This window comes from Anolis sagrei, chromosome 1 (assembly GCF_037176765.1).
Source record: "Anolis sagrei isolate rAnoSag1 chromosome 1, rAnoSag1.mat, whole genome shotgun sequence".
Classification (NCBI taxonomy): Eukaryota; Metazoa; Chordata; class Lepidosauria; order Squamata; family Dactyloidae; genus Anolis; species Anolis sagrei.
Genome location: NC_090021.1, coordinates 178686813 through 178713097, shown reverse-complemented (window position 1 = coordinate 178713097; position 26285 = coordinate 178686813). Strand labels below are relative to the sequence as shown.

General features: G+C 43.0%; 1 protein-coding gene across 2 annotated transcripts in view; it reads left to right on the top strand.

Moving 5' to 3' along the window:
- Window positions 1–99: 99 nt before the first annotated feature.
- The window catches only part of HSPE1 (heat shock protein family E (Hsp10) member 1), a 36508-nt gene continuing 10322 nt past the window's right edge, over window positions 100–26285 (top strand). Inside the window, exons 1-4 of one of the 2 annotated variants that reach the window (XM_060781088.2) lie at window positions 100–381; window positions 6807–6971; window positions 9199–9288; window positions 10907–11120. In XM_060781088.2, coding sequence (XP_060637071.2) covers window positions 379–381; window positions 6807–6971; window positions 9199–9288; window positions 10907–10957 — 309 coding nt within the window. In that variant the 5' untranslated portion in view covers window positions 100–378 and the 3' untranslated portion in view covers window positions 10958–11120. Of the gene's footprint in view, window positions 382–6806; window positions 6972–9198; window positions 9289–10906; window positions 23417–26285 lie in introns of those variants that run through there. The other variant, XM_060781079.2, reaches the window with a different exon arrangement.

Genomic DNA, 26285 nt, shown 5'->3' with positions numbered 1-26285 from the left:
ATTTTCTGGTAGGCCCATGCTCCGCCAAAGGTCGCGGGAAGCATTTCGCAACTTCCGGAGGCCATCCCTGCCTTTCCCCTTTGCCCCCTGAGAGAAAAGTATTAAAACTAGGAGGATTGCGAGTGAGCAAAGCAACCCGGCCAAGGATCTGTGTGAAATTGACTAATTATACATCCAAAGGGTGTTTTCTTTCTCGCCCCCCCCCCCGGTTCCCTCTTTCATAGCCACAGGAAGCAATAGTTCCCCATCCCGGACGGGGTGTGGCGAGCGCATGCGCAGTGTGCCACGCTTTCCTTTTTTTCACGTGCGTTCCTTCTCTGCGGATTGGACGGAGCGCGCGAGCCGTCGCGAGGAGGAAAGAGCAGAAGGGCGCGCGCCATGGTAAGGCAAAGGGAGGAAGGGGGAAAAATATGTGGTCCTTCTCTATGGGCCCTTCCACACAGCCCAGGATATCAATGCAGAAAATCCCACAATATCTGCTTTGAACTGGGTTCAGATAATGTGGGATTTTCTGCCTTGATATTCTGGGATGTAGGACTGTGTGGAAGGGCCCTCTGGGGTTGGACTGGATGGCCTTTGTGGATCTCCTACTACCCCCTCTATGAGTTACACGTGGGGATACTGGAGGAGTAGGTTCTCTTTATCACAGCCACTATGGCCTTCAAAAGAGCCCCCGTTTTCAGAAATTGTGTTTTTTCCTTTTTTCCTGCGAATGGAAGAAGGTTCAAGGACACAACATGGAGAAAACCGCATGATAGGATTGTCGTGGGTTTGCCATAAATCAGAAACTACTTGAAGGCAAAGAAAGGTATGGACCTTGGGAAACTATAATTCCCAGGACCACATAGTAAGGAGCTATGATATTTAAAGTGGGGTCCAAGAGCATTCATTCCATAGTGTAAGTGCACCAAAAGAAGGATATGGTCTTTGGGAAACCATAACTTCCAGGACTGCACAGCATGGAGACATAGCATAATAATCATCACCCAGACATATCATGGAAGGAAGGGAAGGAAAGGACCTATGGCCTTCAAAAGAGCCCCCGTTTTCAGAAATTGTGTTTTTTTCCTTTTCCCCCTGCGGATAGAAGAAGGTTCAAGGACACCGCATGGAGAAAACCGCATGATAGGATTGTCTTGGGTTTGCCATAAATCAAAAACTACTTAAAGGCACACAACCACAAGACGATTCAATCAAAGAAGCTATAGTGCTGAGTTTTCAGGATCTAAGCAGGGCAATTATAGTTTTGGGTGGTCTCTCATTTATGTGAATCCATGGGCCCTTCCACGCGGCCCTCTATCCCAGAATATCAAGGCAGAAAATCCCACAGTATCTGCTTTGAACTGGGTTATCTGAGTTCACATTCAGATAATGTGGGATTTTCTGCCTTCATATTCTGGGATAGAGGGCTATGTGGAAGGGCCCATGGATTCACATAAATGAGAGACCACCCAAAAGGGCCCTCTGGGGTTGGACTAGATGGCCTTTGTGGCGTCTCCTACCCCCTTTATGAGTTACACGTGGGGATACTAAAGGAGGGGGTTCTCTTATCACAGCCACTACAGCCTCCAAAAGAAATTGTGCTATTTCCGTGGTTTTCCTGCGAATAGAAGAAGGTTCAAGGACGCAGCATGGAGATGTAAAAACTCCAAGCTAACCCAACAAGGATCTTTCCTGTCAGGATATGTCTGATGGTGAGGGCATACTTTTGCAGATGTGTTGTCGAAGGCTTTAATGGTCGGAATTGCTGGGTTGCTGTGAGTTTTACAGGCTGCATGGCCATTTTCCAGAAGCATGCCCTCCTGTCATTTCGCCCACATCTATGGCAGAGGATGAAGGGTCTGTTGGAAACTAGGCAAGTGGGGTTTATATATCTGTGGAATAATGTCCAGGGTGGGAGAAATAACTCTTGTCTGCTTGAGGTACGTGTGAATGTTGCAATTGGCCACCTTGATTAGCATTGAATGGCCTTGCATTTAAGTGTGGGTGAAAGGTCAGGAGCAACTGCTTCTGGAACATGGCCATGCAGCCCGGAAAACTCACACCAACTGACCCTTCCAGATATTTTATTCAATCCTAGGGTCCTTCCACATAGTCCTCTATCCTAGAATATCAAGGCAGGAAATCCCACATTATTTGACTGTGGACTCAGATAACCCAGTTCAAAACCAATATTGTGGGATTTTCTGCCATGTTATTCTGGGATATAGGGCTATGTGGAAGGGCCCCTAGAGTTTGGAAGAGACCCCAAAGCTCATCCACTCCAACCTCATTCTGCCAGACAGGAACACACAATCAAAGGCCCCTTCTGCACTGCCATATAATCCAGATGAGCAAAGAAGCTAACTCATATTATATGCTTTGAACTGGATAACATGAGGGCCTTCCACACAGCCATATAAACCAGAATATCAGGGCAGAAAATCCCACAATACCTGCATTGAACTGGGTTATCTGAGTCCACACTGCCATATATCCCAGTTCAAAGGAGATAACGTGGGATTGTATTCACCTGTGTGGAAGGACCCAGAGTCTACAGTGCCATATAATCCAGTTCAAAGCAGATAATCTTCATTTTATATTGCAGTGTAGACAGAAGTCTAGGCATCCCTGACAGATGGTCATTCAGCCACAGCAGCTGAAAAATTACCTCAGGTACATAGGTATATAAAATAGGTATACAAATACAACATTTACTGCTAACAAATTTGCACTTGCAGGGCTTGCTAAACAGGCTGAATTTCCTTTTTATGAAGCCTTTTTTGCAATTGGCTGAAAGCACTACACCTGGTTACTAATAGATTTGCATTCAGACCCAAAGCAGATAATCCTACATTATCTGCTTTGACCTGGGATATATGGCAGTGTGGATTCAGACAATCCCATTCAAAGCAGATATTGTGGGATTTTCTGACTTGATATTCTGGTTTATATGGCTGTGTGGAAGGCCCCTCAGAAGACTTTTACTTTTGCCCATGTTTTGGCTTTTTACTTTTTTGTGACACCCAGCATTGAGCTAATGGGACCCCATTTGGGGTTAGGATCCACAGTTTAAGAAATCTTGGCCTTGGGGTGTGATTTTATATGCTTTTATGTTTTTAACCTCGATTGTTTTAATATGAATGATGTTAAAAACCATTTTAATATTTGTATATTTTAAGTTGTGTTGAAATGTTTTTTGCTGTGTGCCACTTTGAGTCTCCATAAACAAAATAAATGATAAATAAATAAATACGTGGTCACCAATATTTCCATTACAGTGTTTGAAGTATTTCTGAGCAGCCTTGTAATTGCATGCCCTCTGATTGTTTCTTTTACTCAATACACTTGACAAAATCCTTTAATTTTGCAATCTGTTTTCTCAAGTGGGAACCTACACATGAGGAAACACATTGTTATGGAAGGCAGGGGTTCATGGTTAGAGACAAACTTAACTAAGGTTTGAAAATGCCTAAGATCACATGATGGTCAGAACACGTGGATTAATGTTCTGCAGCCGTTCAGTGTGCAGGATCTACTTTTTGCCCCAGTGGTGGTAAAGAAGCATGTAGTGCACATATCTAAATGGATTTGGTGCTTGATGAGAGATTGGTGGCAACTACGGTAGTGTTTTAAAAAAGAGCATTTTCAGTTTTCCAAGTGTAAGGAGTTTGTTGTGTGCCCTCAAGCCCTTTCCAACTTAAAGGTGGCCCAAGGTAAGTTTATGACAGGGGTTTCTGGGGCTCAAGGTCACCCAGTGGGTTTCCATTACTAGAAGGAAAATAATCTTGGTCCCCAAAGCTGAAGTCCCAACATTCAAATCACTACCTCACGCTGGCTCATAAGGAGTTTACTTGTCTGCATTTTTTGGATACAGTCTTGATTCCAGAGAAGTTTAGCTGACTTTGTCAATAGTAATTGCCGTTTAAACTGCTTATTTACTTAAGAGTGAGAATTCTTAGTAGGGGAACGAGTTTTGAAACTTTTAAATAAAATATGGTTATCTGAGTCCACACTGCCCTATAATCCAGTCCAATGTGGATTTTATCAAGCTGTGTGGAAGGGGCCAACACCACAAAGTTCCATATCTGCCCTATGGACTGGTAGCTAGATATTAGGGAGATATGTTTGTGTAGGATTTATTTTTAGCTTTAACATTGTTTTACAAGATAACTGTAGAGATTGGTTAGCAATTCCCTTTTGTATGATTAATTCTTGTTATTTTTATGGACTGAACTTAACTGTTAGCCACAGCATTAAAGGCTTTATAAAAATGCAGAAATTATTTCTTGTCGTGAACAAAATTTAAAAGTCTTCAGTAGGACACTTTGTCCTTCAAGTAACTGATCCTTTGTTCTGCCTGATAGAAAATCCGTTTTCCCAATCACTGCCTCTGCAACAGCGACATCTAATGGGTTCAGCTATGCTGGCCTTTCTCCTATTTTCTAGCTGCTTCTATGAGTGCCTTTTTTTATACAAGCCTGGAGGAAGCTGGGAGGGACTGGGAAAACAGCCAGGGCCATCTGCATTGGATCATTTCCTTCTCAACATTGTCTAGTTTACTTTTTAACTAAAATCAGTGGCTACTCTCCATGTTCGTTATCTTTTCTCTACTGCCTGTTTGGAAATCCAGGTTTGTTTTACATCACAAAAAGAAAAATAATGTTGGCAATAAAAAGTATTGACTTGCTTTCTAAAGATGACAGAAAAGTCTATAATTAAGCTACTTGAGGCATCCAAATCCAAATGGGAAAACGGAAAGGACGGTTACAAAAGTTAATGAATATTCTACAATTCAAAGTTCAGAGTGCTGATAATGCTGAATACACTTCTGCAGTTAATAATTTCCTTGTGGTGATTAACAGTTAAACTCAGGACCATATTCTTACTAACTGCATTGTTTTCTTTTCCAGATTATTCATTTGCAGGTTAATAAGTCAAAACTAGGAATGCACTGAGAGGCATTCTTGATTATATATTTGGTCTTAGTTGAAATTCATAATAATTATATATATATAATTTTGTGTCAAAAGCATTGCATAAATAAGAATAAAAAACTGATAGAGGGAGCACAAGCATCTAAATAGTTTTTGTCCAAAAATGGGAAACAGCAACCACATTGTCTGTGGCTTTAAACAATTCTTCCTCTGGGCATGAGGCAGGGCATTGTGGGCAAGCTTATAGGTGCAGAGTTGTTTGTTCTGCTCCACAGTCACACAAGATGGAGGATTCTTCTAGGTAGTGCCATTTTGCCAGGTTGTCTTTTGATCTGCCCACTCCACTTCTGATACTAATTGTAATACAACATTTTTATCACATTTCTATAATTTCATCCAATCCAATATTTGTGAATTAATTATTAAATTTGACTTAGTAATTTGACCAACAACATTTCAAATAAGATCACTCAGGGAGTCTTGGCTACTTTGATCTCTGATAAGGATGTTCATTTTGCAACGAATTATTCTCCAGGGCGAAATGTATGAGGCCTTTTTTCAAAGTGCCCAGAGGAGAAATTCCAGCAGTGGGTGCAGCTGAAGGTATTGGCAGGGCCAGGAAACACATTTAAATACCTTCAGATAATCCTCTTTACAAGGTTGGGCAAAGTGCAGCCCTTCGGATATTCCCAGACTGCAACTTCCAGCATTTCAGCTGTACTGGGAAAGAATTATGGGAGTCTGATCCAGCAAGATCTGGAGAGTTGCATTTTTCCTGCTCTTTCCCTCTTCTCCCAATTAATGATTGAAATTAATAGAAGTGGAGATACTGGATAGGAATCACATCATTTCTGCTCATGGGTTATATCCACTCTGCTGATTCCCCATTTTTCATATGTGGAGTCACAGGACAGCACAAAATATGTTGTGCTAATAGCCTTCGTGTTTTCTCCATTCTTATTATGCTGAATCTGTACAGCTAAACCTCCAGGAAGGCTTATTCTGTTGTTGTTGTTCATTCGTTCAGTCGTCTCCGACTCTTCGTGACCTCATGGACCAGCCCACGCCAGAGCTCCCTGTCGGCCGTTACCACCCCAAGCTCCCTCAAGGTCAGTCCAGTCACTTCAAGGATGCCATCCATCCATCTTGTCCTTGGTCGGCCCCTCTTCCTTTTGCCTTCCACTTTCCCCAGCATAATTGTCTTCTCTAGGCTTTCCTGTCTCCTCATGATGTGACCAAAGTACTTCAACTTTGTCTCTAGTATCTTTCCCTCCAGTGAGCAGTCGGGCTTTATTTCCTGGAGGATGGACTGGTTGGATCTTCTCGCAGTCCAAGGCACTCTCAGAACTTTCCTCCAACACCACAGCTCAAAAGCATCGATCTTCCTTCGCTCAGCCTTCCCTAAGGTCCAGCTCTCACATCCGTAGGTGACTACAGGGAATACCATGGCTTTGACTAGGCGGATCTTTGTTGCCAATCTGATGTCTCTACTCTTTACTATTTTATCGAGATTGGACATTGCTCTCCTCCCAAGAAGTAAGCGTCTTCTGATTTCCTGGCCACAGTCTGCATCTGCAGTAATCTTTGCACCTAGAAATACAAAGTCTGTCACGGCCTCCACGGTTTCTCCCTCTATTTTCCAGTTGTCAATCATTCTTGTTGCTTATTCTGTAGCTGGTGTCATTTGAATAAAATACCCCCGTTTAAGTTGCCTTAGTTAAAACCTCCACAAAGCTTCATTGTCCACAGAGCAGTTGTATGAATCTGAGCATTTTCCAGACTGCCTTCCTCTCTGTGTGTCATATTCGCTGTAAAGAGTAGAATCATTTCCTGATAGATTCACATGATTTGTAGCTGAGAATCACATTGCTTTGTGGTTTATCTTAACAGGCAGGGCAGGCCTTTAAAAAATTTCTTCCGCTGTTTGACCGAGTCCTGGTTGAAAGATGCATAGCAGAGACTGTAACGAAAGGAGGCATCATGCTCCCAGAAAAGTCGCAAGGAAAAGTACTACAAGCCACTGTTGTGGCAGTTGGCGGAGGCTCCAAAGGCAAGGTGAGTAAAATGTCAACCTTGGTCCACTCCAATTTCACCTCAATGCTCTGAGATAGATAGTCTCACAACCTCTGACGATGCCTGCCATAGATGTGAGCAAAACGTCAGGAGATAATGCTTCTGGAACATGGCTATACAGCCCAGAAAACTCATAACAACACAATGATTCCAGTAATGAAATCTTTGACAACATGGTCTGTTAGGCTTATTCTCCTGTTAGTTCAGTTTCCACAGCAGCTGCTCCCATCACTTTTTAAGATTTGGGAGAAATCCTAAAGTTGTAATTCTGGGCAAGTTTATCTGTAAGACCCACTGAACTAACACCTTTTTCGCATATGCAATAAGGCTGTGTTATTTATGTATTTGGTGCCTTCTTTCCAATCTAGTTTTTCTTGTTGGATGAGGGAAGGAAGAGAGAAATTTTACCTGATGTGTTATAGACAGGTGGAGCTTGCAGTTCTTACTTTTTAATCCATATACCACTTTGCTTGCAAACTGACATGATAGAAATGGAAGAAAGGAGGAAGTTAATAAAATAATTATACACTGTGACCTACAAAATCTTATGTCAAATCAAATACATTTGTTTCACATTCTATAAGATTGTTTTTGTTGCAGCTCATAAATTAAGTCATTATTCAGGTAGCAAGCTCTTGGGTTAAATCTACACCTCTTGCTGAATTTGGCTACTACTTGCGCTAGCTGGCTATAGTTCAGTGGGTCACAAAGGCCACTAGGATGCCACAGAAGTAAAACAGTCTTGTACTGCCCCCATCCTTTGCCTCTGGCTGAGTTGCATAACTCCCCTAGAGGCAGTGATGAGTTTAGAGGCAAATTCTTACCATTCTTTTGTTGAATGGGGATGGGACTTGGTCTCCACACCCAATCCCATCAGCTGCTGGCTTGGGTTATGAAAGCCAGCTGTTGGGTGTTGCCTTTTTACTTAGTTGACATACTGTATAATGAAGGAGACCAAATGACTCTATGTGAAAATGTTTATTTAGGGTAAGGGCCACTCTTTGCAATTAGTGTTGAGAGTTTTTGTTCCTGCTGCCCTTCCTGCTTTTCTATCTCTGGTTTTGATTTCAGAATTTTTGTAGTCAACTTTATCGCCAGACTAGGTTGTCACGGGGATGTTTAGAAGCAAGTTATCACTCCCAAGAGTAATTTTCTACAAAAGGGAATGGGCCTAAACGTTCCTTACCCCTGAATTAGAACATAAGGTCTCTATTTTCTAGACTACTGTTATTTGATAACACTATGTAACAAAATTTGAAAAAAAAAATCTGTCTCTGGTTTAAAAGTGATATTCCTGTTTAATTGTGTGGTACTTGAAATAAGTTGTTACACTCCAGAAACTTCATTTTTGTGGCTGCCGCAAGCTATGTTGAATTGATTGAAACTCTTATCCCTGGGTTCCATCGCATTGAGCCAGGGCTGCAAAAGTGGGCTCAAACTGCATTAATTCCGGAGTGTAGATGGACCGCGTATCTCATTCCAACAGTGTCTATTACAGTTGGTGTCTGAGACAGAGCCATGCATTGAGCCTTTTCACCCCCCAAAAAACCTGGTGGTGCAGTGGGTTAAACCGTTGAGCTGCTGAACTTGCTGACCGAAAGGTCAGCAGTTAGAATCCAGGGGGTGGGGTGAGCTCCTGCTGTTAGCCCCGGCTTCTGCCAATCTAGCAGTTCGGAAACATGCAAATGTGAGTAGATCAATAGGTACCACTTCGGCAGGAAGGTAATAGCGCTCCATGCAGTCATGCCAGCCACATGACCTAGGAGGTTTCTATGGACAACGCAGACTCTTTGGGTTAGAAATGGAAACGAACACCACCCCCCAGAGTTGGACATGACTAGACTTAATGTCAAGGGGAAACTTTTACCTTTTACTTATCAGATATTCCTTGGAAAAACTATAGCAAAATGTGCAGCAGAATCTCCTGCAAAAACAACGTTTTTGCAGTTTAATAACTTTCCCCATGTTTTTGTGATAGAACCAAATAGGAAATGACATTTATATCCCAGGAACAATAATTGTGTTAACATGGTGTAATAAGACAAGATTTATCATACTGACTTGGATTACTAATAGCTTGTGTGTGTGTGTTTCTCACTCAACAATGCTTTCTTCTGCTTGTGCTATTGAAATAAAGCCATGCTCTGGCTATAAAACAATTCTATCACTGTGATAAAAATTTTACAATACTCTTCACTTTCCCCTTCAGGAGGGTGAAGTACGGCCAGTTAGTGTAAAAGTTGGTGAGAAGGTCCTACTACCTGAGTATGGTGGAACAAAAGTTGTCCTGGATGATAAGGTTAGTTTGCACATTAAATCTAATATTTTTTCTATCCCACAGCTTGTATTGTCAAAAATTTTTTAGAAAAATAACCTTTCAATATTGTTTTCTGAACTTTTAATATGTAGAGCACTTCCTTAACTGCACATTATACCAAATGCCTTATGGGTATGCCAGTCTAGTTTTTCTATATGTATCACCTATTGGGAAGACTAGTTTTTCTTAGTTAGAAAAAAATAAACATTTGTTAGCTCTTGATTATCAAAAGGTAACAACAGGCGATTGTCATCCACATCCTCTAGGTTCTCAACTTGTGGGATCCTCAGGTATTTCGGCCTACAACTCCCAGAAATCTCAGCCTGTTTACCAGCTGTTAGGATTTCTGGGAGTTGAAGGCCAAAACATCTGGGGACCCACAGGTTGAGAACCACTGTTATAGAAGGAATGCATGTTTTGTAGTATTTCCTTTTGCTGCTTAATATGCTAGTATTTAAATCAATATGACCATGTTTAACCAGAACAGTGAAAAGAAGAACACATAGATTTCAGTATCTGTATATATATATTTCTGTGGGGACAGAATACCAGTAACTTAAAACTAATCAGCTTTACAAAGTGGGGGTGGTTTGCAATAATTTTGTAAATATTCAGTATTATTAATTCCACTGATTTGAATCCTTAAAATATAGTTATTTATTGTATTGTTGGTTTTGTAATTACTGAAATTGCCAGTGTTTGATGAAATCAAAATTGCAACGCCACACACTAGCTCCATGTAGACCAGTGGTTCCTAATCTGTGGTCCGTGGACCACCAGTGGCCTGCAAGAACAAAAATATGGTCTGCAGCCTCACCATTACTCAAAACCACATGGCAGCAAGAGCGACTGGTCTCGTGAAACCCTCTTATAGTGCAGAGTCTATAGGGATGTCGGGAGGGGGGAGGCTGACTATCCACAAAAGACTGCTACTACCGCATCAGCTCTAGATTATTAAATATGGTTTTCTATGGGTGAACAGATGGCGACTACTGGATGACATATGTTCTGTATCAGAAATTCGAGCTGAAGTGGTCTATCCAATGCAATTTTCTGGATCAGCACCCCAAATAACCAAACCAAAACTAAAGTTGACCAAAAACCGATTCGTAACCCTTTTGGTACTAATGTTGGTGAGTGGTCCCTGGTCAAAGTGATCCCTTATTTTAAAAAAGGTTAGGAATCACTGATGTAGACCTTTATGCTTATCCTACTCCTAGAACTATAAATGTCAGAATAAGAAACATCTTCTGTAGCTCTTGGTGAAAATATTTTACCCTGCATAAGATGAAATCCTGGTGAGATTCTGCTCCTATGTTTAGTTGGTCTTACAAGCTGCCACCTTTATTGCTTTCCATTGGATTTGAAATGCTCTAAATGCTTCATCTAATGTTTGCCCTAAAGCATTTAACAGTTAATTTATTACCTCCATTCCCCTGTTTATGTACAACATGGAATATCCTTGGGTTACTATTTGTGGAGCTTTGATCTAATAGCATGGTTGTAAAATCAGCCCCTATGATGAAAGACCTGTTGTGCCTTGGCTTTTGAACCGATTATTTGTTCTCAGGACATACTAATTTGTTTTCTTTGTTTGCAGGACTACTTCATATTTAGAGATGGTGATATTCTTGGAAAATATGTTGACTGAGGGTTTCTGATGGCTGCATTATCATGAAGGTGTCATTCCACAAGAAGTGCTCAAATGTTTTTGTTCCATCATGTAAATAATTATTTTCTAATAAATGCAAAATCTATCAAATAATTGAGTATCATTGTGTCTTCAAAATAAAAATATGTATAGTCAAAATACATTTTAAGTGTCATTTTGTCATGTTATTATATTTTTACACAAACAGATATATCAATATGTAACAGTTTTAATGAAAAAAGAGATAAAGCAGTGATAGCTATTGGTTAAAAGAAGAATTACAAGACAATGAAGTCAATTTTTTTGTGATACCACATGCACTGCAACCATCTTTTGAAATGAGTGAAAATTTGTTAGGTGCTGAATAGCCTATCAGATTTTTTTTTTTTTTTGTCGTGTCAGGAGCGACTTGAGAAACTGCAAGTCGCTTCTGGTATGAGAGAATTGGCCGTCTGCAAGGATGTTGCCCAGGAGACGCCTGGGTGTTGTGATGTTTTTATCATCCTTGTGGGAGGCTTCTCTCATGTCCCCACAGGAGGAGCTGGAGCTGACAGAGGGAGCTCATCTGCACTCTCCCCGGATTCGAACCTGCGACCTGTAGGTCTTCAGTCCTGCCGGCACAAGGGTTTAACCCACTGCGCCACCGGGGGCTCCGCCTATCAGATGCGAGTCACTTTTAGAAAAGAGAATTTAAAAAATACAAGGGAACATTTCAGTGTTCATAAAGCACAACTGTAATAAATGAACAATTCCAGCAGAGCAGAAAACGCGGCATTTTATTTTAGATTCATATTTAGAATTTTTTTGGGAACTTCCAATGTACTTGAGATGGCCATGATATAGTAATATGCAAGAGGTACCACTGTTTCTGGAAAAATTAACATGCAAGTAGGTAAAAACCCACACTGCAAAACGTTTTCAGGTAAGCTGCTGTCTTGTTGAAAGTGCTTCGTATTTATGTTAAAAGTATATATTAGATCTTCTATTTATAAATATTTTAAGTATATGGAGACAATTCCATTAAGAGGTCGCCAAAATGATGTTGGGTATCACAATAGAACTGGAAGAGGGAGAAGGGTATTATCACATTGTTTATTTATCTGTAAAACTCAGAAGAATAAACCTTTAATTTATCATATTGACGAGAAAGGAGCCCCTGGTGATGCAGTGGGTTAAACCCTTGTGCTGGCAGGACTGCTGACTGAAAGGTCGATGGTCCGAATCTGGGGACCAGGGTGAGCTCTCTATAATAATGTGTTGTTTATTTCCTGAAGTGTGTGTGTCTTCTTTGGTTTGCAGTTTTCCTTCGCTCTATGTACTTGAGGCAGTGGGTGGAGCTGCAGACCATTTGAGTGGTTCAGTGACTGTTTAGAATACAGTTTAAAAAGGATGACAGTTGAGGCTTGAGTTAGTTTGAGTACAGAAGTCAATGTATGAAGTTAGAAGACAATTGAGGTTTGAGCCCCTTGGAAGTAGACAGTTATGAAAGAGAGCTTCACAGAGCAGAGTAGTTTTGAAGAGATTGATAAAGAATATAAGTTAAAGACGCAAACTGAAATGTTTTAAATTTTAACCTGACAAGAAATGTGCCTGTATATTTAAATACATGGAGTCATGAGTAAAACAAGGTTTTGTCGAAGACTTTCATGGCCGGAATCACTGGGTTGTTGTAGGTTTTTTCGGGCTATATGGCCATGGTCTAGAGGCATTCTCTCCTGACGTTTCGCCTGCATCTATGGCAAACATCCTCACTACCTCTGAACAACCCACAAACAAGGTTATTTTAAAGACGCTAATGCTGCATTTCTCAGATGGCGAACCCTCCCACCAAAAGCTCTCCTCCGCTGTGATTGGCAGTCCTCTCAGCCAAGGGAATGGTTGTTTCTGAGACTCAAAATGGGGAGAGAGCAGGCGTGCTTGGCGCATGGCAGCGTGGTGCGCATGTGCAAGGCAAAGAAGAGCATGTGAGACTGGAGGGGTTCAGAATGCTCTTTGATTGTAGGTAAACTATAAATCCCAGCAACGACAACTCCCAAGTGCCACTGTCTACTTTCCTCAAACTCCACCAGTGTTCACATTTCAGCATATTGAGTATTCTTGCCAAGTTTGGTCCAGATCCATCATTATTTGAGTCCACAGTGCTCTCTGGATGTAGGTGAATGACAACTCCAAAACTCGAGGTCAATGCCCACCAAACCCTTTCAATATTTTCTTTTGGTCATGTGCCAAGTTTGGTTCAATTCCATTGTTGATGGACTTCAAAATGCTTTGATTGTAGGTGAACTATAAATCCCAGCAACTACACTTCCCAAATGACATAAATCAACCCCCCTCCCCCCGCGCAGTCTTACCAGTATTCAGATTTGGGCATATCGGGTATTTGTGCCAAATTTGGTCCAGTTAATGAAAATACATCCTGCATTTCAGATATTTACATTACGATTTATAACAGTAGCAAAATTACAGTTATGAAGTAACAATGAAAATAATTTTATGATTGGGGGTCACCACATCATGAGAAACAGTATTAAAGGTTCACGGCATTACTCAGAATCTTAGTCTGCTGAGAACATGGAATAGAAACAAGGTATTTATGTTTCTATTGATCATCCATTACCCAATAAACTAAAGGAACACTTCCGAAACTCTGCTACACAATCAGTTATGATCCCAACAGGTCATAATCCCCAATAGGTTATGATCCTAACAGGTCATAATCCATTCTCCACTATGTTCAGCATGGAAGGCAATGATCAAGCCGATCAAAGTGTTCAGCTGCAAGTAATGGGATGATGCTTTCATGACATGGAGGGAGACAAAGTAGAAAAGCAGTTCCTGGGGCTGTGAATCAGCTGTAGCATATACCAGGCTTCAAACAAAAATGCTCCTGTATTTCAGCTTGATATTCTAATCCTAAATATCTTTATGCTTCATGAACAAGGCACACATTTAATCATGCTTTAGGTCTCAATATGAATTTTAATGGAGCTATCCAAAATGCTGAACTTGTCTCTTGTGTGACCCTTTTAACTGTAGAGCAGATTCACTATTGACCAACATGGAAGGCCCAAACCTGTATGTATGATACCAGCGTTCTGCTGTATCTTCTGCATCAGTTTTTGTCTCCAACTTGCCCACTCTTCAACGCCCACTGACGCAGATTGCTTTCTGCTGCTCTGTGGGTTGAAGCCTAAGAAAGAGAGAGTGGGAATGAATGGGAGGATGTTTAAATTCCTCCTCCCTCACAGTTGCCTAGACACCTGAAATGAGCATCTGGATGAGTCGAGTCCTCCTGAATTATGTGAGATATACCCCCCTCCCGAAATAAAAACTGGAATGCTTTCCTTGTAGGATGGAGGTCACTGTTCCTTCACTACTATTAAGGCAAAATTCATATCCAATCCAGAGCAAATGCCAGTCATACATGGGTGAGGTGCATTTCCAGAACTTCCAGAATACAGCAAAATGTATTTTGATGCCATCAAAATTCAAGACTTTCCTCCCTGCAAAATACCTTGGGAGCAGGCATCATGCAAAAGCTATACAGGATGTTGTGAGGAAATGGCTGAGAATATTAAATCATCCTTTCATTGCAAGGCTATAACACAGGGAACAAGGACAGTCCTGTTTATTTGCAACCATGGCTTATCACAGTTCCCGTCAACAGGCCAGCTGCAGGAAGGACATGCTGACCATAATTCTCTTTAATCGTGGATCCCAACCAACAGGATTTTCTTTCTCCCTTTCCTTTAGAAGCAGTAATGTTCAGAACTGCAGAAAGCCTGCTCCTTTGGCAAAGGGAGAGGAAAACTTGTTCCAACCTCACCAGGTAAAATGAAAACAAAATAGGTATGAGCTGGGCTCAAAGTGAAAGCTTAGCAAGCTGCTGTATGGCACTTGTGGGAATTGTAATTGACTTATCTCTATGTCATAATACTAAGAGGGTGGTAATCTGCTCATATCTTTTCCTTCTAACCATGTGACACTTTTTAAAAGAAGAATGGATAAGTTCATGGTGCTTCCTGGTCTGCCCTGCAATATTTTTTTCCTTTCTCGGGTGCCTGTATTTATTATGTAATAGCTTATTTATTGAATTTATATCCCACCTTTCCCCTGAGATATGATTAAAGTTGACTTAAAACAATTTTAAAAAATTAAGCTGAAACATTATTTTCCAAGAGTTAAAAAGTAAATAATATTATTAAAAAACACATGATCCCTATAACCAGTTCTGGTTATGCAATTGAAACCAGGCCACCCCATTTGAATATATGTATCTGTCCGAATGTATCTCCCTCTACGTCCCACCACGGAATTTAAGATCATCTGAGGGGGCCCTGCTCTCGACCCCACCGCTTTCCCAAGTGAGGCTGGTGGGGACGAGGAGCAGGGCCTTCTCAGTGGTGGCCCCTCACCTGTGGAACTCACTCCCGGCGGATATCAGGACATCGACATCACTCCTGTCCTTCAGGAGGAAGATAAAGACATGGTTGTGGGACCAGGCCTTCAGGCAATATGCCAACTAAGTAAGGACAACCAGACAAATAGGACCGGCAGGACTGATAACTGTGGAATGAACTCTGAACTATGAGATAGCGAATATTGACCGGCAATAAGGAGTAATTGGTTTCTATTGGTTTGTATGAAATATTTTATGGGTTTTATTGGTTTTATTGGGTATGGATATATGGTTCTGTTGTTTGCTATTTTGCGCTATTGTGTTTTTATCATTGTTGTATGTTACGGGCATCGAATTGTGCCTTGGATATGTAAGCCACCCTGAGTCCCCTTCGGGGTGAGAAGGGAGGGGTAAAAGTAAACCAAATAAATAAAAAATAAATGAATATGTATATTTTAGGTTTTAAATTGTGTTGAAATTGATGTTACTCTAAGCTGCTTTGAGTCTCTTTTTAAGAGAGAAAACTGGTTAATAATAATAATAATAATAATAATAATAATAATAATAATAATAGAAAGTCTGGTGGCAGAGGACTTTTACAAATAAAACAAGCAGACAAAGCGTCAGTACAAGAAAACTGCAATCCAAATGAGAGCTGACAACTGGCACAACAAAGCATTGCATGGGCAATTCCTTGACAAAATTGAAGGAAAAGTTGACAAGGAGAAGATCTGGTTATGGTTCATGAATGGAACACTGAAGGAGGAGACGGAGGGCCTGATTCTTGCAGCCCAGGAGCAAGCCATCAGAACCAATGCAATTAAGGCCAGAATCGAAAAATCAGCGAGCTGTTCAGCAGTGGAACTCTCTGCCCCAGAGTGGAGTGGATGCTTCCTCTTTGGAGGCTTTGAAGCAGAGGCTGTCGGGGGTGCTTTGAATGCAATTTTCCTACTTCTTGGCAGGGGGTTGGATTGGATGGCCTACGAGGTCTCTTCCAACTCTATGATTCTATTGTTTTAATTACTATGTTTCTTATTCCTCTGTAAATTACATCTTACTACTTCTTACATCTATAACATCACATCTATTACATCTATATTACTATTTCAGAGAATGTCACTGCTCAGTTTAAATGGATTTAGCCAACAGCTTCTGGTATTTTTCTTTTGTTTTGGCATCGATGACATTGAGCTGTCTGGTGTTCATATGTTGTCCAGTTTCAAGAGGCAAATATAATAGGAAAACCAAAATTATAAACTCCTCTATTTCATTTTCTTTTTGGCACCACAGATTCTATGAACTGACCAAACAAGTCTGTTCTTTTGTACGTTCTTGGCACTTGTCTAGTCCGACTGGAATGGCAATGAGCTTTTTTTCTTCCTGGCTCAAAATCAGATTTGTCTTTATTTCTTTTTAGTACCTCTCATCCACGAACAAAAGAAATTCATACAACTGCAGTGCTTCAATGTGATGGGGATGCAAATCATACATTTCTATGATACTCAACATTCAAACGATAGACAATCTAAATGTTTTGCCTCTCTAGTAATGAGTAACAGTGAAGAATGACTGATTAAATTTTCAGACATTTTGATGAAAGGATGGTACAAGAACAGAAGAAAGCCCTATAGAGATTTGCTCTACAATGCGATGCAGTGCAAACAATTCCTAACATAATAACTATGGTGTTCCTAGCAAGTTCAAGAGCACTTACAGGATTTAAATATAACTGTTCAACATATAAGAGGATTATTTTGAAGTTTTGATTATTCATACGGGAAAACAAATACGTCAGCAGCAGTTATAGCTATAACTATTATTTAAAGTTAATGGGAAACCATAGGAACCCTAGTATTTTCAAGGTCATGGGATATCAATTACTTAAGAATCCGCTCATGTATTTCTCTGCTTTTGTTGTTGCTAGGCTTCATTTCATTGCAGTTTCAAAATGCCTGAAACGAGAGCAAAAAAAACACCAAACAACTCTCTGAGAATGTCACTTTTATCTTTTGGAAAAGTTTAATGCCAATGGATGAAGGCCAAGTAAATGGAAACCTTGCCAAGCCTTGATGAGAGAACTAGCTCTACAAGGCCGTTTGCTTTGGGCTGCTTTCTCCTACAAGCGGGGAAGAGTTTTCTTTCTTCTATGGGAAGCCTTTCTCAAGGATAATTCATTCCGCTTGTTTTGCTGCGCTTGGTCCGAGAAGAAGAAAACAGATGGAGATAAAAGGCCCCAGCAGAGTATTGCTGCTTAGAGGCCAAAGCTCAGTGTTTTGATGGGTTTCAAGGTCTCTGTGAATGCCAGATAGCACAATGCATTACTCAAATAGTTGCAGGACAGTCAGGCAAAAAGTATACGGCAATGGCATTTGTTTAAAGATCACATACGCATGGAAAAAGCTGAAATTGAAAGCAGGATTTCACATTCAGAGAGGTTCCTTCTGAAATGAGACATCTATACATATAAAGGACAAAGGGACTTACACTGAAGTGATGTGTTGTTGTTTTACTCAAGGTTCCTTGTTTGTGTAAACTTAGGGCCCTTCCCCACAGCACTATATCCCAGAACATCAAGGTAGAAAATCCCACATTATCTGCTTGGAACTAGGATATATGGCAGTGTGGACTCAGATAATCCAGTTCAAAGCAGATATTATGGAATTTTTGACCTTCCTATTCTGGGATATAGGGCTGTGTATCCCAGGATCACCACCCCAGATTATCTGTCTTGGATTATATGAGTCTACACTGCCAGATAATCTATATAATTAAATATGCAATGTTTGTTTGTGGGATTAACATAACTCAAAAACCACTGAAGGATTTGACATCAAATCTCGATACTGTCAACCACAGTATCCTTCTGAGACGCCTCGCAGGAATGGGCCTTGGGGGTACTGCCTTGCAGTGGCTCCAGTCCTTCCTCGAGGGTCACTCCCAGAAGGTGTCATTAGGGGACTCCTGCTCGGCCCCACGACCATTGTACTGTGGGGTCCCGCAGGGTTCAGTACTGTCCCCTATGTTATTCAACCTATACATGAAGCCGTTGGGGGAGAGCATCTGGAGTTTCGGGGTACGGTGTCATCTGTACGCAGATGTTGTCCAACTCTGTCACTCCTTCCCACCTGCTACTAAGGAGGCTGTTCAAGTCCTGAACCGGTGCTTGGCCGCTGTAACGGACTGGATGAGGGACAACAGATTGAAACTAAATCCAGACAAAACAGGGGTACTCCTGGTCAGTCGTAAGGCCGAACAGGGTATAGGATTACAGCCTGTGCTTGATGGGGTTACACTCTCCCTGAAGGCACAGGTTTGCAGCTTGGTGGTGATCCTGGACACATCGCTGAGCCTGGAACCCCAGGTCTCAGTGGTAGCCGGGAGAGCTTTTGCACAGTTAAAACTTGTGCGCCAGCTGCGCCTGTATCTTGGGAAGTCTGACTTGGCCACGGTGGCCCACGTTCTGCTTACATCCCGTATAGATTACTGCAACACTCTCTACGTGGGGTTGCCTCTGAAGACTGCCCGGAAGCTGCAATTAGTCCAGTGCTCGGCAGCCAGGCTACTGATAGGAGCTGGGTACAGGGAGCGCACAACTCCCTTACTGCACCAGCTCCACCGGTTGCCAATTAGCTTCCGAGCACAATTCAAAGTGCTGGTTTTAACCTATAAATCCCTATATGGTTCCGGTCCAGTTTACCTGTCTGAACGTATTCTCCCTATGAACCGTCAAGGACGTTAAGATCTTCCGGAGAGGTCCTGTTCTCAGTCCTACCACCTTCACAGACCAAAGTGAGTGACCACATATGCGGACTGAGTTGAACATGATTTTACCTTGGCGATTTGGTATATATGTATTTTATCTATATGTATTTTAATCTTGTATCGTTGCATGATGTTTTAACTTGTATTAGTAGCATTGAATCCTTGCTGTAAGGCGGTCTGAGTCCCTCTACGAAGGTGAGAAGATAGGGATATAAAAGTTTTCAATAATAAATAAATAAATAAATAAATTTGGCAGCGAGACACCTATTAACCCAATATTTAATTGTTTAATTTTATAACATTGTCATTTAAAACATTGAAATAACTTAAAAATATTTTACTTTTAGTATTTTAATTAAAAAAACATTTAGTTGTTTACTTTTAAAATATTTTTCATATCACCAGTCTAGGCCCCAGCAACACGTTGCTCGGAGGGAGGCCGGGGAAGGAGGGGGGGGGGGGAATCGCCTGGGAAGAGGCCCTTTGATGCTACACGCGGAAGGATGGGTGCGGGAAACCCTTTGGGGTATAGGAAGGGGCCCCATAGGCCATCCAGTCCTACCTAATTTTCCATTAAAAGATACCATCAAAGCCCTCCTGAAAGATGGCCAACCACTTGGAAGGGAGCCCCAGAGGCCATCCAGTCCAACCCCCTTTGGCCGTAAAGCTGCCTGTCCTTCCATCCATCCATCCATCAATCACTCCATCTACCATCCTATCTCTCTCTCTCTCTCTCTCTCTCTCTCTCTCTACCTTCAGTTCCAGCTATCAATGTTCCTTCCATCTGTCCCTTTTGTCTACTGCTTCATGTCTGGAATTCCTCTGTTTTCTGAGGGCCACAGCGATGCATAGCAGGGTACAGCTAGTCTATATAAATAAAAACGTAAATGTCAGTTTGTGAGTGACCTCATAATTCCTAAAATACTTCACCAATTGCTTTGAAATTTGGACACAACGTAGCAATCAAACTGGCAAAGATTTTAAGGTTTTCAAAATCCAATTACAATACAGATGGCACATCTGTGACAGGTAGAAACATGACCTGCTTAGAAAACAGCACCAACTGCTGGTCGTCCAGGCATCTGCTAAGGTTCTAAACCTAACATCACCTGTGTTTGGATTGGCTGGAGAAGAAAGCTCCCACCTTAGTCACTCATTGCCTCTCTTGTCTAGAATAAGGAACCCCCAGTGGCGCAATGGGTTAAACCCTTGTGCCAGCAGGACTGCTGACTGAAAGGTCAGGGGTACAGATCCGGGGAGCGGGGTGACCTTATGTCTGTCAGCTCCAGTTTCTCATGTGGGGACATGAGAGAAGCCTCCCACAGGATATTAACACTTTATTAAGACTTTAACAGTTTATTTATTTATCGTGTCATGCAACCGAACAGTTGTGTTACATTTTTGACTGAACAAACACACAAACATACAAAAGACAAGAGTTTGCAAGCTTGGTAGTTGATGAAATGTCCTTTGACCAGTAGCTGGCCACTTGGAGTGCTTCTGGTGTTGCTGCAAGAAGGTCCTCTATTGTGCATGTAGCAGGGCTCAGGTTGCATTGCAGCAGGTGATCTGTAGTTTGCTCTTCTCCACACTCACATGTTGAGGATTCCACTTTATAGCCCCATTTCTGAAGGTTGGCTCTGCATCTTGTGGTGCCAGAGCGCAGTCTGTTCAGTGCCTTCCAAGTTGCCCAGTTTTCTGTGTACCCAGGGGGGAGTCTCTCATTTGGTATCAGCCATTGGTTGAGGTTCTGGGTTTGAACCTGCCACTTTTGGACTCTCGCTTGCTGGGGTGTTCCGGCGAGTGTCTCTGTAGATCTTAGAAAACTATTTCTTGATTTAAGTCGTTGACGTGCTGGCTGATGCCCAAACAGGGGATGAGCTGGAGATGTCACTGCCTTGGTCCTTTCACTATTGGCTGCTACTTCCTGGCGGATGTCAGGTGGTGCAATACCGGCTAAGCAGTGTAATTTCTCCAGTGGTGTAGGGCGCAGACACCCCGTGATAATGTGGCATGTCTCATTAAGAGCCACATCCACTGTTTTAGTGTGGTGAGATGTGTTCCACACTGGGCATGCATACTCAGCAGAAGAGTAGCATAGCGCAAGGGCAGATGTCTTCACTGTGAATGGTTGTGATCCCCAGGTTGTGCCAGTCAGCTTTCGTATGATATTGTTTCTAGCGCCCATTTTTTCTTGATATTCAGGCAGTGCTTCTTGTAGGTCAGAGCATGGTCCAGAGTGACTCCCAGGTATTTGGGTGCGCTGCAGTGTTCCAGTGGGATTCCTTCCCAGGTAATCATCCTCAGAGCTCGGGATGCTTCTCTGTTCTTGAGATGAAAGGCACATGTCTGTGTTTTAGATGGGTTGGGGATCAGCTGGTTTTCCCTGTAATAGGCAGTAAGAGCACCTAGAGCTTCGGAAAGCTTTTGTTCAACCATCTCAAAGCTCCCTGCTTGAGCAGTAATGGCACAATCATCAGCATAGATTAAGCTCTCTGTCCCTTCTGGCAGTGGCTGGTCATTTGTATAGATGTTGAACATGGATGGGGCAAGCACGCTCCCCTGAGGCAGGCCGTTCTTCTGTTTCCGCCATCTGCTTCTCTGGCCCTGGAACTCAACAAAAAAGCTCCTGTTTTGTAGCAGGTTTCCTATGAGGTGGGTGAGGTGGTAGTCTTTTGTGATATTATACATATTATATTATCCAGAGGGCACTGAACCAAGCCAACGCTGGATCTGGACTAAACTTGGCACATAGAGTCAATGTGCCCAACTGTGCATAGAGGCTGGGATTGGGTATGACAGCCGAAGGGCTCGACGCACTCCACTCCCAGCCACAAGTGTGGTGAGACTTCAATGCACAGGCACGAAGGTCTATTGCGGCCTCAGAATGGTCTGTAGTGCAGCAGCATCCTCTTTGGCGCCTGGGCTGTCGGCGCACTCCCCTTCCTCTCCTGGCACGGTACCAATAAGGCCTTCTCGCGGACCACGCTGAGAATTTCTGGGGGGGGGGGCTGAAGCCTCTCAAGCCCCCCCCCCCCCGCTACATGCCTGGGGCTGTGTGAAAGAACACTCAAATGAGTTTGACTACTGCAACGCTCTCTCTGTGGGGTTGCCTCTGAAGACTGCCCGGAAGCTCCAACTAGTCCAACGAGCGGCAGCCAGATTACTAACAGGAGCGGGGTACAGGGAGCATACTACTCCTCTGTTGCGCCAGCTCCACTGGCTGCCAATTAGCTTCCGAGCACAATTCAAAGTGCTGGTGTTGACCTATAAATCCCTAAACGACTCTGGCCCAGTTTACCTGTCCAAACGGATTCTCCCCTATGAACCATCAAGGTTGTTAAGATCTTCTGGAGAGGCCCTGCTCTCGGTCCCACCATCCTCGCAAGCGCGTCTGGTGGGGACGAGGGACAGGGCCTTCTTGGTGGTGGCCCCTCGGCTCTGGAACTCTCCCCCAGTGGAGATTAGAACTGCCCCTTCTCTAATGACTTTTAGAAAACAGGTGAGAACTTGGCTCTGGAAACTGGCATTTGACGAGTGAGTCAATAACGTGATGAACTACGATTTTATTTTGACAACTTGGCCAATGTAATTATGTGATTGTATTTTAGTATTTTAATGTCTTAGTGTATTATGGGAGGTGATGTTTTTAAACTATTGTCTGTGATACTGTTGTTGTGAACCGGCCTGAGGTATATAAAAGTTCTAAATAAATAATAAATAAATAATAATTTGAGATATGGTCGGAGCCGGGATTCGAACCCCGGCCTCAAGAGCTCAAGTCAGGGCGGTTAACTCTCCCCAGGGAAGCCTTTCGAGCTTCTTAGGGAACTGTCACTCCAGCCGTCCCACCTGAGCCCCTCCCACTCCTCCTCCGCTGACGTCACGACCGCGTCCCAACTCTCCTTCCTTTTGGAGCTCTACTGCGCCCCCCTCCCTCCCTCCCTCCCTCCCTTGGAGTGGGTGAGCCGAGCGCGCGCCTCCTCCTCCTCCTCCGCCCTGACGTCACGGTGACGCGTGGCTTCCTGTCCTCGCCGGCTGTTCTGCCTCTCCCTCCCTCCCTCCCTCCTGGCTCCCTTCGGGGGGGAAGTTCGCCTCACGTCCTCGTCGTCGTCGTCTCTGGCGCGTGCCCCCCCCCCCTCCGCCAATCTCATCCTCCCTTCCGCTTGGTAGTCGCTCTTGCCGCCGCCGCGCGCCGCCGCCGCCGCATCCGGGTCCTGGCGCCGCTCGCTGTCACTATGGTCATGGCGGAGGGGACGGCTGTGCTGAGGCGGAACAGGCCGGGCACCAAGGCCCAGGTAAGGCCCTCGCCTTCAGGGGCCCCTCGGAGCTCCTGGAGAGAGTCGGGACGCCGCTAAGAGGTGCGGGGAGGCCGGCTGAGGAGGGAGACACGCAAGCGGGCTTCGGGCCTAGTCGCTCTTTTTCTCCCAGCCAGGCCCTGTGGGAGCGGGCGGAAGGAGAGGCCTACATACACATCCATCTCTACCAGGCATCCTCAAACTGAGGCCCTCCAGCTGTTTGGGCCTCCAACTCCCAGAAGCCCTAACGAGCTTGTTCAATTGTGAGGAATCCAGGGAGTTGAAGGCCTAAACAGCTGGAGGGCCGCAGTTGAAGGATTCCTGATCTATACACATTAACACGCACACAGCCTCTCTTATGCACATCTGTATCTGTCAATCTATCAGTATACTTGCACGCACACATGCACACATCTATATATACATATATCCTATGTTATGCTATGCTATATAAAATAAAAGTTCTAAATAAATAAAATAAATAACAAATATTTTTATATTATGTTATTTTGCTTGTAATAATATTATTTATTTTTTTGTCGTGTCAGGAGCGACTTGAGAAACTGCAAGTTGCTTCTGGTGTGAGGGAATTGGCCGTCTGCAAGGACGTTACCCAGGGGACGCCCGGATGATTTGATGTTTTCGTCATCCTTGTGGGAGGCTTCTCTCATGTCCCCGTATGAGGAGCTGGAGCTGATAGAGGGAGCTCATCCTCCTCTTCCCGGATTCGAACCTGCGACCTGTCGGTCTTCTGTCCTGCCGGCACAAGAGTTTAATCCACTGCGCCACTGGGCAGGCCCGTAGCCAGGATGGTTCATGGGGGGGGGGGCTGAGTCTGAGTGAAAGAGGGTCTACCCTAGCAAACCTTTTGTATTGTTACCCCAATACCCCCATGCATATGGGATATATTGAGCATGGTGATCAGATCATGATATGAATAAACATAACAGTTTAAATAATGCACCAGTAAGGCCTTTTTGCGAACCACCATGAGAATTGGGGGGGGGGGGGGCTGAAGCCCCTCAAACCCCCCCCCCCCGGCTACATGCCTGCCACCGGGGGCTCAATAATAATAATAATAATGATACTTTATTTATACCCCACCACCATCATCCCAGAGGGGACTCGGGGTAGCCAAGCCCAACAATTACAACAAATCAAAATCAAATACATACAGCAAATAATAACATCAAATAAAAGTAAACAAAACAAGTTAATACAAAGTTAAACACAGGAAATGAAAGTAAAATAATAGAAATGTGCATAGGGGGCTGGGCCAGTTACAAGGAATAGAATTATAAAGTATAAAAACCCTGGGTGAAATGGATGAGTAGGGTAGTGTGTCTGGTGGGAAATTTCAGATAGGACAAGCAGGTGAGTTTCACTAAAGGATGGGATAAAGTGCATCAAAGGGCATATTGTATTGAGCTGGTCGTGGTACACTGCTTTGAGTCCCACCCATGGGAGAAAAGTGAGGTAAAAATAAATAATAATATTGTTCACCTACATCTATATATACATTTACACACACACATGTACACACATACCCGTATTTGTTTGAGTCTAAAGCATCATCAAATGCAATGTCCCCCCCCCCAATTTTCAAAACCCTGAACCCCCCTCCCCCAAAGGATGTGCTCCTGAATGTAATGCACAGCGACAAAGAGTGCACTCTTAATTTGGCCATAAAAATTGCCCCATACAGTTGCTGCTTGTGAATAATTCCTTCTTAAGGAACAAAAATGTTTGAACTTCCACCAATGGAAAAGAATACCTTAGGATGCATCTCATGCTATAGAATGAAACCACTTTGAATGCCTTGCTTCAATGCTATCAAGCAATCAACTTTTTTGTATCCTGTTCCTTCTCCCCATGGAGACTTGGGGTGGCTCACAGCATGGACGGCAACCATTAGATGGTACAGATATATAAGAAATCATGGGGGGAGTACGTAGTTTGACAAAGCCGTGAGCCTTCTCTGCTGAAGAATGCTGATGACTCACCAAACAACAAATCCCAGGCTTGCTTAGCATGGAGCCGTGGACATTAAATGAGAGCGCCTTTAAGAACTGGGTATGTTTTGCCTGCAGAAGAGAGGCTTGAGAGGAGACATGATAGCCATGTATAAAGATGTGAAATGATGCCATAAGGAAGAGGGAGCAGGCTTGTTTTCTGCTGCCCTGGAAACTAGGACTCGGAGCAGTGGGTTAAAATTACAGGAAAGGAGATCTCATCTGAACATTGGGAAGAACTTCCTGACTGTAAGAGCTGTTTGGCAGTGGAACTCGCTGCCTCAGAGTGTGGTGGAAGCTCCTTCCTTGGAAAATTTTAAACAGAGGCTGGATGGCCATCTGTCAGGAGTACTTTGATTGTCCTTTTCCTGCATGGCAGGGGGTTGGAATAGATGGGCCATGTGGTCTCTCCCAACTTTTATTATTCTGTAATGTCCCTTAAATAGGAGTTCCAGGTGCTCCTGAAGCTTTGACTCAGAACTAAGATCACCTTATGATGTGAACCTAATGTGCACCCTAATTTCAGCAAGGTAATACAACCAAAAATATGTGAGCATTAGATTCAAGTAAATAGGGTGTATGTATATACATACACACATACACAGACATCTATATGCACATGTATACACACATCTGTGTACACACATACACATCTATGATGCATGTAGACACACATGTACACGTGCGCACACATCTATGTACACACATATACATGCATACAGTAATGCTGACACTAAGAAAATCAATCAATTTGATTGTGGAGCTGGAAAAGCGTTCTATGGCTAAAAAGACAAAATCAATGGGTCCCAGCCTGAACTCTTCTTCCTTTGGAGCCAAGATGACTAAACTGAGATTGT